The sequence below is a fragment of the Rhodnius prolixus genome, unplaced genomic scaffold (genome assembly GCF_049639745.1).
Source record: "Rhodnius prolixus isolate KJV_2025 unplaced genomic scaffold, Rpr scaffold_7, whole genome shotgun sequence".
NCBI classification, from domain to species: domain Eukaryota; kingdom Metazoa; phylum Arthropoda; class Insecta; order Hemiptera; family Reduviidae; genus Rhodnius; species Rhodnius prolixus.
This window is the reverse complement of record NW_027411582.1, coordinates 4,585,510-4,598,511: the sequence shown is the minus strand read 5'-3', so window position 1 is coordinate 4,598,511 and position 13,002 is coordinate 4,585,510. Positions and strand designations below refer to the sequence as shown.

Here is a 13,002-nt window from a genome sequence, read left to right as displayed (position 1 = left end):
TTTTTTTTAGTTACCCTGAGGTAAAAGATGGTTTTTCACAAATGTATACCCCCTCTGTGTGTGACTGTTGTAACTGGAAAACGAAAAACACAGGAAGTTTGATACACCATAGTTAAAGTGCCATTTTATAAATCATTAAACAAAATCCAAGGCTTACACCGGGAATCGAACTCAGTACCATAATACATCTTAGCATCACCTCTAACCGCTCAGCTGCCGTGGCATCTTCATGTTTATTTCTTAAGTATTTCTAAAACTTTAATTATATTAGGAACAATTTTACAAGGAAGCTTTTCTTGAAGCGTTGTTCTTAGGCAGACATGACAACATAGTTCTAACCCTGCATAAGTTGATTAAATGTCTAACCTAGACTCGTAAGAATATTGGCTGAATATCAGAATTGCTGAGTGGGCATGTACAGGACGACTTTTTCATACTTCATCATTAATTTATATGCAGGTGATAAACGGTTTTATTTGACGTAAGACGGCCTATTGATTGAATTTCAGGAAATATTATTTTAGTGAGTTTTAATGGAAGCTGAGCCGTCACACTTCCTTCAAAAGCATCATTTTATTGAAAAATGATCATGAATTGTATTAAGTGATCAGAATAAATGTCCTATTTCAATTGATGAATGGGAAAATTTTTACCGTAGCATGCTTCCTCCCGCGTTAAATAATGACTTTGTTTTTATAAGTAATTTTGTTTATGAGCTGGATGGGGACATAACTCTCGAGGAGGTGTTGGCCAGTATAAATAATTCTAAGAAAAAAAAAAAGCTTCAGGTTTGGATGCGATTCCTAACAAGTGTTATAAAGCGTTACCCCTGAATTGGACTGCTTATTTATTAAACTTGTTTAATAATATTTGGACAACTGAAAATATCCCACCATCCTGGTGTAAAATAAAATTGCAATTACTTTTTAAAAAAGGGGATCGTTTAGACCCAAATAATTATCGTGGTATTGCCATATTTAATGTAATTACTAAGATATTTACTTATATCATGTACAATAGACTCGTTAATTGGGCAGAAGCTAGAAATCTTTTACCAGAAGAACAAATGGGGTTTCGATAGGGCAGAGGTTGTGCTGACGCGGTCTTTAGTTTAATATCGGCCGTTAATGTACAACTGAGACTGAAGAAGAGGAAGGTTTTTGGGATATTTATTGATTTAAAGAGGGCCTTTGATTCTGTTGACCATTCAAAATTGTGGTTTAAATTGGCTCAAATTGGTGTCAGCGCAAAAGTTATTAGGTTTCTCAGTAAGATGTATTCCATGGCATCCTTTGTTATCTCTGGTGAGTCCTCTGTCTCTGATGAAATTTTAGTTACTAGGGGGGCGTTGCAGGGAGAAATTTTAAGCCCTCTTTTATTTTCGTTGTTCATTTCGGATATAGTTGAATACTTCGCCGCAAATGGGGCAAGAGGAATTAATATTAATAAAGATAAAGACCTAATAATGACTCTCTGTGCGGATGATATGGCAATTTTAGCATCAACCTGGCATGAAGCTCAATCATGTCTGCACATCTTATTGCACTTATTGCAAAGTATCAATTTATTAATTTTCTTCCATACTGATTTATTGTTTTTTTTAGTTTTGTATGCTTTTTATTTATTTATTTTCTTTTGTGTGAATTTAAACAAAACTCCATGCTTATTTACACTTGTAATTAAAGCAATAAAATGATTAATAATTGTATTGAAGTGATCTTTTTTTTTGGAATAAATCTCTAACTTTTTAGTTCGCATGGCTTTCTCTGATATTCCATAACAGCGCATCTGTGGATTTATTACCAATTAAACATTGATAATCTTGTAATGTGCGACCAAAATTCCAAATTTGTAAAAAAAAAGTTGGCTGACATAATGTACCACCTCCTGAATAGATTTTTCTAGGCTTTAGCAATTTTTTCAAAAAAACGTACCTCTAAGAGTACATGCATAACAGTAAAGTCAATATAAATTTCATTTTTCTGACTGTCGAGAGTAAAGTGCAGCCACCAGGTCGTTTCCGCTTTTTATTCTGGGCTCCTGCAGAAATCCTTTCTAAACGATGAATGTGTGAGTGTCTCCCTTAGTGTGGGATTCTTAAGAATGGAAGATGGAGCGGTCAAATGGTCCCCCTTTGCAGGTAGTAAGTTCGCCAAGCAAACTCACCTCCATATCTAATCAGATATTCTTTACCTTCTGTACAATATCACTCGGTCATAACGAATCTAGATGCTGGCTCAGTTTTATTAAGCTGAATAGATTGCTAACATGCACACATGGCGAGTTAACCTCCTTCAATGTTTTCTTTATTTTTCAGTAGAAGTTCACTATAGCCCATGGTCTTGTCGTATGACATACTGTTTAGCATTGACTAAACTCACAGCTGTTTGTAACTCCATGGAAAAAAAAACAAAGAGTACAGAGCGTGACATTCGATTACAAACTTCGACTTATGTATGGCCACTTTTAACAATAATATTTCTTGAAAATTCTTTACAAAAGCAAAAGATTTAACGCATCTGCTTCGCTCTATCATTTCATTCGTTTTATGTACATTTTGCCAATCGATTTGGTTGGTTTTTTTTCCGCTAAGCATGTGGTAAATTTCAATTTTACGCTAAGCTTTTACGCTGTAATCTAATGTAAACTAAGTCATTTAGACGACTATTTATTAAAACTGATGGTCAAAAACTGTACGGACAAGTGTAATGTTGAAAAACACCCAACTTTGACACTTTTTCTTTCCTTGTTTATAAGTGCAATTTTTTGCAAGAACGCAGATTGAGTAAATTTCGAGGAAAAACATTGTAAAATGGGCAATAACAGAAGTTTCACTACTACGTGGCAAGACACAACTATTTAAAATTATGGCACTTTAGAGGCAGGCCTAGGCCTCCTCTCCTCACTCTCTCGCAAAGGTGCTTGGCTCTAATTTTCTTAAAAACAATGTTTAAATTAAAGTTCTAGATTTTCATATCTAAAATTAGTACGCCAAGATTAGGAAAAATCGTAGGAGCTGTCTTAGATAAAATCTAAAGTAAAACTATTTAGTGGTACATCCGACCGGAGGACCTCAAACCGGGGAAAAGGCATTTCCTAAGAGATAAACATTTGCAGTTCTTAAAAGATTGGAAGATTAATAGCCGGCTGGTTGCTCACTTCACCACACCAGTCGCCGCCTCTGTCTATACTATGCTTCAAAATTATTTCATTAAATGAATTATAAAATTTTACTCGACTGAAATCAGTCATCTGTTGTTGGTGTTGTGAAGATTTAATTGTAGATTACACAAAGGTAGCTGCTAGCGTCTTAAGTTACCCCTGTACAACTCGAGAACTCAATCAACTACATCAGCGCATTCTCTGGCACGTATGGAACAGACTCTCTATTATAAATAAATTTTTAATTTCCTACTCTATCTGAAGTAATTTATCTCATCTACAATATTACTTTTTGATAATATTACTTAATTATTGTTATTAAATTGAACATCTTTCAATTTTTAAAAGTTGCGTTTAAAAAGATTATATTTTTAAAACTATGTTCCCAGATATTTCGCTATGAGATAATTTGTAATTAACGAAATTCTGACTCAAATTGCTCTTGAACTCAAAATCCTCAAATTTAAGTAGAAAGAAATAGAACACATGAATAAGTTATCTTGATTACTTGAGATATTCATTTACTAATAACTCTCTTTTTCAACAATCACTTCCGATGTCCAACACTCTATTTCGACAAACGTCTTTATTGCGCTTTTTATCTAAAAATGACATTTTTTTCCCCCGTCTTAAGACCTTGTTACCAGGTACACATAAATACTAGTGATGGGCTATTAGAGCGGACTCGTTCCACTGGAACGAGTCCGATGGTGGAACGAGTTGATTCAAATCCCTATTTTAAAAAAAAGTGATTCCGCCCCGCCCCAAAAAATTGAGGCAAATTAAAATGAAAATAATTAATACTGTAGTCGTTTACACTAAAATAAAACTCACTTAAGGCTACTATGTAGAAGTTCACTGACACATTCCAACTTGTAAGAGGAATCCACACCAAAATACAAAATCTGGCGAGCTTAAATACTGATGCTTGAAGAATAAAATAAGTTCCAAGGTTTTTTTAGAATATCGATTCTAAAATAATATTCATTTTATTATTTTGTTAATTTCTAAACAAAAGTAGGGGTCGATCTAAGACAGGGAGTCGAAGGAAAAATAATTTCGTACCCAATATAGCGAACCTTGCAAAGAAACACCAGGCACACCCATCTCATTAATTAAAAAGCAATGCTGTAGTTACTTTACTTATTATTTAATATTTTATTTTACATATAGAAAATGCTGTGTGCTTAATCTTTAACTTAGCGGCTGGACGCTCTTTCTCTTATCTTCATTGGCGAAAGTTAAATCGTGTACATGTTATTACGACGATCAAAGTAATACTGAGCTAAAAAATAGTATTACCTAACTGGTTTACTTACTGCTGTATCCCTCCCACTCTATCACCTACTTCACAAACATTCGTCGATTGGAAATGGGTTGTAGTTTAATATTCGTTTCATTTGAAAACAAAAAACATTATAACGCTTTCTCAAGATGTTTTTAATTTTTAAAAATTTGTTTTTGTCCATTACTCTTATAATATACGAAGAATTTCGAATAAAATATAATATACAAACACAGAATGATCTAGAGTGCAGGTGGAGTCAGTCGGCGTTGTCATGGTGATGGAACCGTTTAACGACTCCGGCCCAACACCAGCAATTTCATTGGTTAAATCCACTGGAATTGGTGGAGTCAAATCCGGAGTGATTTAAATCCTTTTGAAACCGGACTCGTTCCATTTTTTCGTTCACTGAATCTAGCCAATAGAAAATGCTGGAGCTGGAACCGGAGTCGTTAAACGGTTCCATCACCATGACAACGCCGACTGACTCCACCTGCATTCTAGATCATTTGTGTTTGTATATTATATTTTATTTAAAATTCTTCGTATTTTACAAGAGTAATGGACAAAAACAAATTTTTAAAACTTAAAAACATCTTGAGAAAGCGTTATAATGTTTTTTGTTTTCAAATGAAACAAATATTTAACTAAAACCTACTTCCAATCGACGAATGTTTGTGAAATAGGTGATAGAGTGGGAGGGATACAGCAGTAAGTAAAGCAGTTAGGTAATACTATTTTTTAGCTCAGTATTACTTTGATCGTCGTCATGACATGTACACGATTTAACTTTCGCCAATGAAGATAAGAGAAAGAGCGTCCAGCCGCTAAGTTAAAGATTTGGCACACAGCTTTTTCTTTTTGTAAAATAATAAGATATTTTAAAAGCTTGATATTAATTCATAGTAAATAAATATTTCTTTCTTTATGAGTAATTATCATTTTGTTTGAAGGGTTATAATTTTTTTTTATGGGAATAATTTCCTACCCATTTGCGTTTTTCTTCTTGAATCAAGTTAACTCCGGTGGTCAAGCTAGATAACGACAAAACTGCAGTTGCTTTAATTTTTATATTTGACTAGCCTATTTTTGTTAATATTTGGTTACGTTGTTAATTTTATATTTATCAGATCAATTGGGAATTAGGGAACTACTTAATGTGTGTTAAAGAAATATAGTTTTGTTATTAACTGGAAAAGCTAACTTTTAATTATTTATTTAATTACAATGCGTGACATTTGTACTAATGCATAGGGTAAGTACAGACTGGAATCAGTGAACGAGTTGTTGGAATCGATTCCAACCCTGGAACTGATTCAAATCCAACGACTCCAAACGCGGACTCGTTCTGCCCATCACTAATAAATACTGTAATTGTTAGATGTAGCGAATAGAGGAGTAGTGGGGGCACATGCTTATGGCAAGAGAGTGGGGACAGCGAGGTGCTGGTCAGAAAGGCCTAGGCCAGAGAGACGTGCGCAAGTCAGTGTGTCCCTAGACGCTATAAAAAGATAAAGAGGGTTGAGAGAGAAATTAAGAGGAAGTCCCGCACTGGTATCCGACTTGAGGAGGCATTATCGGCGGCGGGTGAGTTCTATGTGGAGGTGGAGGATTGGAGAGAGAGAGACTTGGACTTTTCGCGTGTTTCTGTGCAGCTCTAGTATTCGTTATTTTAGTTATTAGTTATTGTAATATTTAAAGAGATTGGTTTTCAGTTAGCATTAAGTTTATGTTATGTAATTAAATATATTAGCTGTAATAATTAGTAAATCTAGTAGTTAGTATATATTAGTTAAGTAAAAAGTACGTAGGTTAGTTAGGGCCGTAGTGTGGATGAGTGTGTGTCTGTTGGTCGGTTAGGGCGGTGTGTTTGTTACTGATTAACTTGTAAGATAAGGAATTATTTGTAAATATTGTAAATAAACTAACTGTTATAAAAGAACTGTTTGTAGAAAGCCCTTGGCTCCGTAACCGCTAGTTTGGTCGGTTACAAATACGATTCTAACAAGAAAGTAAATACGATTTGTTGGAAGAAAAGCAACTTCATGAGTTGATAAGAAACACCTAGCTCACACGAGGGAACTTAATCCCGGAAAATGAGTAATTTATGATGACGATTGAAGACCACCTGATCCAGACAGAAAGTTACGAAAGTTGGACCAATAAAAGTTCAAGTTTTGGAAGAAGATACAGGGTATTTGTATTTTAAAATACAACTTTTGTTGTATTTTAAAAAAGATTTTCTCTCCTCTTAATGCTGAATTGAGGACACTCATCGTTAATTCAATAAGAAAATAAAAGATCAGTTATGAAGTTTGTGGCTCCTTGTTTGTAGGAAGAGTTGGAAAATTTTAAAAGTAGTTAAACGTCCTACTTCATACTACATGGAGTGTAGTGGTCTCCCTGCAGCATCCAATTCAGTTCACCTAATCTCAGACCAGGACCTGCAAGGATCTTAATTAGCGTTAAAAAAAAAAAGAAATGCTTTTAATAGTCCAGAATATTTTAATTAACAATTGAAGTATCAGTTTCCAATTTTTCAATTTGTCTAAAAAAAAAAAAAACCTGATCCTCCAAATGTAGTGGCTCATTTATTTATTCATCTTATAATTTACGGCTGTAAAAAAGTAATTAACTGAGAACTTAATTTAATTAAGGCGAAACCAGCTGGTCACTGGGTGGCGACCGGTTTTTGATCAGTTATTCATTAACAGAACCGTTTCTTGATTGGGTGCTGCCTATCTTAGCCTGTAGCGACAACCAATAATCTATAATTTTGTTTTTATTTAATAAAAACTCAATATTAGGTAGTTGGTACATTTTGCTATAAATCTTTATACAATGCAAAATTAAATTATTAATAAAAACCTAACATTTCCCCTTTAAAAAATAAAATGTATTTGAAAAGCATTTCTTTTCCTCGTTTTTTAGTTTAAACATATTTTATACAAGTTTTAATATGTATGCTAGTCGCCTCCGTCCATGATACTTAATTGGTAGCTAGACGTAAAGCTCGTCTGAAAAAAATAACTAGTTTTTATAACATATAACATTGAATTTAGTTACGTACTCTTCTTTCTGGAAAATTAATGTGTAAAAAACAAAATATAAATTGCAAATCTATCGATAAACGTTGATGGGGAAGCTAATCTTTCACACAGCTTCATCTTCAAAATGTCCTCTGTTTTAAATTACATTTTGCAGACATTTTATTTAATTTACATTCTCAGTAGAATTACTGAGACATTGTTTAATGTTTAAACTACTCATTAATTTTTTTTTAATGAGTTCACGAAGTGAAAAATACAACATTTATGAGCTTTTTGAAGAAAATTAAAGTATCTGCTGTAATCACCCACGTCAACTATTTATTACGATACAAAAAGAGTTTAGGTAATTTACACCTATTTCATTTCAAGGTGCCAGCTTAAAATTAATGGAAGATTTACCTGGTTACATAATATGGAATTTCAAATCATTCTCTGAAATTAGACGAAAAGTTGACATAAATAGAACTTATATCGATTAATAACAAAATACTTAGTTCTATAAGTTGCCAGATGCAAACTAAGTTATTTCTTTGAAAAACATAGACTTAACTTCAGAGTTTTATCAAACTTTCTGGCATCCACATATAAATGAATGTTTTTTACAAATTAAATTACATAAATCCCTTCCAATTGCCTTTCTATACTAAAACTGATAAAAAAAAAAAAAAAAAGGATACCTTAACTAATCGATGTCCCAAAAATATAATCTATTTAACATAATAATCAACAGAATTATGACACGTTTGAAAAACTACACTTAGGTAAATCCCTCAACGATTTGGTAAATCAACAATTTTGAAAAATGTTATGAAAATGAAGTCTTACTGTAGGATATTTATAAATTCACGTTTTCTTTTGGTGTATTCTCTATTTTATAATTTTTATTTATTTCCAAATTGATTCTTAGATTTAACTTTGTTACTTACTAAACACTAAAAAAAACTTTCGTAATAAGTGAAAGTAATTTATAAAGAGTCCCCAAATTTTAGTTTTACATTGGGACTCTTTGCGCATTGCAAAGAGAAAGAACCTCTATGCAAACTACATTCGTGTCTTTAGATGTAAGGATAGAGCTTAGACAGCAAAAAAAAAAAAAAATATTAAGAAAGCATTTATTTACATTTTTCAAGTCAATAAAATTTAAACTATTTTCTATAACCATCAATAGCATAATATTTTCATGGATTTCAATATTTTATCTGACTGAATTTTGGATATTCTTTTCTAAATTGCTTTTTGTATGGTTTGCCTTCACTTCTAATAGGACGTTTATCGCTTCTGTACTCTTTATATTTGGCTTCACCTTCTTGTTCAGGCCTGAACAAAATAAATACAATTATCTTAAAAAAATTTTCAAACTCAACACAATCTAGATGTAATCCTCGATTTTAGAAATAGAAGATTTGCAAACAACCCTTCGATTTAGGGGTTACAAACTTTCAACAGCAAAACTAAAAAAAAACATCTACTGTATATTCCTACACTTTTGCAGAGATAAGTACTTATAACCTACCATAAAGGATCTTAGAACAGAACGCAACGTTGTCAATCATGGAATAATAATTACAAAATAATGACAATATGTAATAATAACCTAATTTTCCTTCTGGGTACATGAACCAACGCTTTGTCCCAATCACCTGTGACCCTGAGGTCTAGCATAATATCCAAACATTGGTTAATTGTGAGTGACTTAGTGCCTATTCCCCACTCTAGATATCTGTCCAATGGAAATTTGGCCATCCTTAAGCCTTCTGCTTTTGCTTTGGCAAGTGATAATGGTTCATTGTTCATTTTATCAACCATCGCTCCTAGAAAATTATAATTGTCACATAGATTACTCTAATTTTAAGCAGTTATAGAATAGTTACTTTAAAATTTAAGAGAATTTATAGTTTTAACTTTTAAAGTAATTGTTGAGAGAATTTCGATATCTTTTCCTGCTTCTCAGTGTAGATCTATAACTATTTTAAACAAACTTTGGGTTAGCAAGTTTACACACTCTTTAAAAACGAAAACCAATAGATAGCACAAAATTTTGGGAGGATATGGCAAGCAACGTACAAGTTCACCTCAGTGAACCTCTTTTGGTCAATGCAAACAAATAAACTTACATTAATTAAATTAAACAAACTTTCAAATCCACAAGATCCCACAAGAAACTGGCCGTGGTTCTGGACCCATCCTCCAAACAGCTGACTGTCCTTGTTAATATAATCTATGCTTACTTTAAAGCTCAATACAGCTCAGAAATTATCACCACAGGGTGTTGTCCTATCAGTTTTATTTACGTTTTTCTCCTCTGATCCTAAGATATCTCATTTCTCATCTTGCTATTACGTCGCAGTTTGTAAGAGGTCGTTTTCTCTCTACACTGGGTGGGCCTAGCCCCCTTGCAGCCTTATTTGTGTAGAGAGAAAACGACCTCTTACAAACTGCGATGTAATAGCAAGATGAGAAATGAGATATCTTAGGATCAGAGGAGAAAAAACGTAAATAAAACTGAAGGAGAACAGAATCCCCTGCTCTAACAACTGTTCACATTTAAAAAACATCTCATAACCTCTTCAAAAAAAAATATGGTTGGCTGATGTTTCAATAAGAATAATTCTTCAAATCTATTACAACTGTAAGACTGATAACTCCGAGTAATTACATACCAATAATGTAGATATCATCTTCACTGTATACTTTAAGCTCTTCACGACAATGTGGTGTCAGATATACTAGTTTTTCTCTGGGAAATATTTCTGTATAAGTTTTCTCGGTAATATTCATTGGGAAATCCGGATTATGCATAGTCGGTAAACTCTTTTCCAATTTCATTATTAGCTTATTGTCCCTGGAAATTACAAATATTATTTTTTTTATAATTACTATTGAAAGAAGTGAGTCCAGTCATAAAATGCACAAATAAAATTTCAGTCAAGGTTTACTAAAAACTGATGAATAATTTTTCATAATAGACAAAATCAGTAATTTTGCCTGATTAGATTTAAGCACTTAACAACATTGGTTAATGTAGTTCTAGTGTTAAGTGACAAGATGATAATTCAGCAATTTTCAGAAAGGAAATAACACAGTTAAGAAAAGTTGCACTTGGAATACGCAACATGATTAATGCACAAATTCGTACCGTTTTACAAATTAATCAATCATATCCAATTCCTTGTCAATGGATCCATGTAGACCAAACTGTTTAAATGATCTTTAATAAATTGTAACGGACTTTAGGATCTTAGAGAGTTAATGATGTCAAATTGCCTTTTCTGAACTATGAAATCATTTTAGAGCCAAGATCTCATCCTCACCATGAATTTATCGACCGAGAGGATCACACTTAAAAAAAACTATATAAAAGTTACCTTGAAGCGTTGCAGAAATATAAATTAAATGGCTCTCTATGCGATCGGTTTTGAGCAAACAATATTAACAATTGTTTAGCACAATTACTTAATTCCGCATTGTTCATACAATCTTCATATCCACAGTCTATTACAAGCGATTGACTGAACATCATAGCTTCCATTAATTTCCAATTTTTCCAACGGTCCATCGTAGTGTCGTACATACGTTGAAAAATGGTAGATCCACCAAAACCATAAAAAATGTGGCCACTATCTTTTGTGAAATGTTTTTTAGATTCTTCACGAGCTAACCTAAAAATAAAATGTTAATATAATCAGCTTTTTTAAGAAAACAGAGCTATTAAGCAAATCAAGAGCGAGTTGTCTTAAAATATTATGAGTCTAGATTGACTCATTTGTGTAGTTGACTAAACACAAAGTACTTCAGCTGTTTGTTTTTATCATTTGCTGTTGGAGAAGCACCAAGTCCTAAGTCGGTAGCCTAAGCTCCTCTGGAGGGGCCTAAAACATAAGTACCCCTAAAAAACAACAACAACGCAAACTGTGAACCTAGAACGAATGTCCAGTCCACAAATTCAATAATTGTAAGGTGGTGACAACCTAAGCTCTCCCAACTTCAACTTGTAACGACCAAATAATATGTTCAACCTGATTTCCATGCCTCCACCATGAGATGAAGAGATATTAATCTGCGAATATCTCATAAACAGGTTAAAATTATTCTACTATGTACCTTGATTATTAAGAGTTGTCTCTTTTAATGCAACAGAACCAATCAATAGACTGAGAGATGCCGCGAAAAATATAGAATCATCTACCAGTTCCATCTGCACCCTAGCTCTATCAGCTCTGAAAAATGTGACAGAACGTATTTAGGCGGCAGTATCTATAGAACAGAATCCATTCTGCTTCTAGTCGAATCAAGTAAACATATTTTACAAGGTCCATTGAACTTATAACCCAACTAGGATCCGGAGTCGGAAATTCACATTTCCTCTTGCACTAATTAGAACTTTAGGAAAAACAACTACCTACCTTTTCAATTCTCTTTTCTCTTTGTCTCTCTCTTTTTTTTTCTCATTAATCCACCAAAATCCCAGCTGTTTAATCCTTTGACTCTTTGATTTAGTATGCAATATCTCACACCATCTTTCTGTGGACATGTTCTCTGGTACACGACCACCTTCTTGGCGGAGAACTTCCATTTCCAGCATTAGCACTTTTAATTTTTGCAATAATTCACTATCACCTTTTGTAATAGCTTCATAGTCAACATTACTATAAATATTATCATTTTCACTCTTTGTACTGCAAAAATGTTTTTGTTCATATGCACTTAACGCTCTATTGACGCAAATTTTATTGAACTCAGATTGTTTAGGAATCTGAGTGTGTCTCATTAGAGTCCTAATTGTTTTCAGATATCGCAACATGCTTTAGAAGTTTTATTAAACTTCCTTATCCAATATTTCACAAAACCAAACTAATTATAAATTTAAGGCATTTAAGCCATTATTTGGTAAACTGACTATATTTAACTTTATACTCTTACAAACAAAAAAAAATTCTCAAAATTCCGGCTGGCCGTAAATCCCCACATTGGTAAATGTAAAATAGTAACCTAGTACTACCTCCATATTTTCAAACCTGAATCTAAGGTTACATCGATTTAGAAGTAGAATTATCGTATCGTTTATATTTCAGGGTCGATTTTTAACCTTAACCATATCACAAAACAGCTAAAAGTAAGTTTAATTAAATCTTAATGTGATAATTTAATGTAAAAGATGTAATTGTGTGTCCGACAGTACTTGAAAAAAGTAGAAATATTTTTAGCTGATCTAATTAGGAACTGTTACCTTTTTTAAATGTTCAAAAATAAGGTATTTTATTTTTTTAATTGTATTAAGTTTCATTTTATGCTTTATAAATTATATTTTGGCATAAAATAAAACTTCTTCTGTGCAGCCCTGATGTATTTAAGTACATTGATCAGCAGCATCTTTTAACCTGCAGATTAGTACTCGTCCCCACGATTATCAATTCTACATCGACTTGCCAAAATTGTATAATATAGAATTTGCCAAGGTATTTGGTGCATGTAACTACTTCAGTTTAGCTACCCAACAAACTCTAG

The 13,002-nt window shown here is 32.9% G+C and overlaps 2 protein-coding genes across 3 annotated transcripts in view; one reads left to right on the top strand and one right to left on the bottom strand.

Annotated features, from left to right (window-relative positions):
* Window positions 1-13,002, top strand: part of LOC141446788 (uncharacterized) — a 47,769-nt gene that overhangs the window by 28,091 nt on the left and 6,676 nt on the right. The window contains exon 7 of one of the 2 annotated variants that reach the window (XM_074113564.1): window positions 11-4,072. The exons of the other annotated variant lie outside the window; for it this stretch is intronic. The gene's annotated coding sequence lies outside the window, so the exon portion shown is untranslated. Of the gene's footprint in view, window positions 1-10; window positions 4,073-13,002 lie in introns of those variants that run through there. 2 annotated transcript variants of the gene reach the window in all.
* rswl (tRNA methyltransferase roswell) lies at window positions 8,596-12,511 on the bottom strand. The gene is made up of 5 exons (XM_074113529.1): window positions 11,901-12,511; window positions 10,863-11,156; window positions 10,158-10,339; window positions 9,092-9,308; window positions 8,596-8,814 (listed from the first exon to the last, which is right to left on the bottom strand). The coding sequence occupies exons 1-5, from the start codon at window positions 12,296-12,298 to the stop codon at window positions 8,685-8,687; spliced, it is 1,221 nt and encodes a 406-aa protein (XP_073969630.1). The 5' UTR covers window positions 12,299-12,511; the 3' UTR covers window positions 8,596-8,684.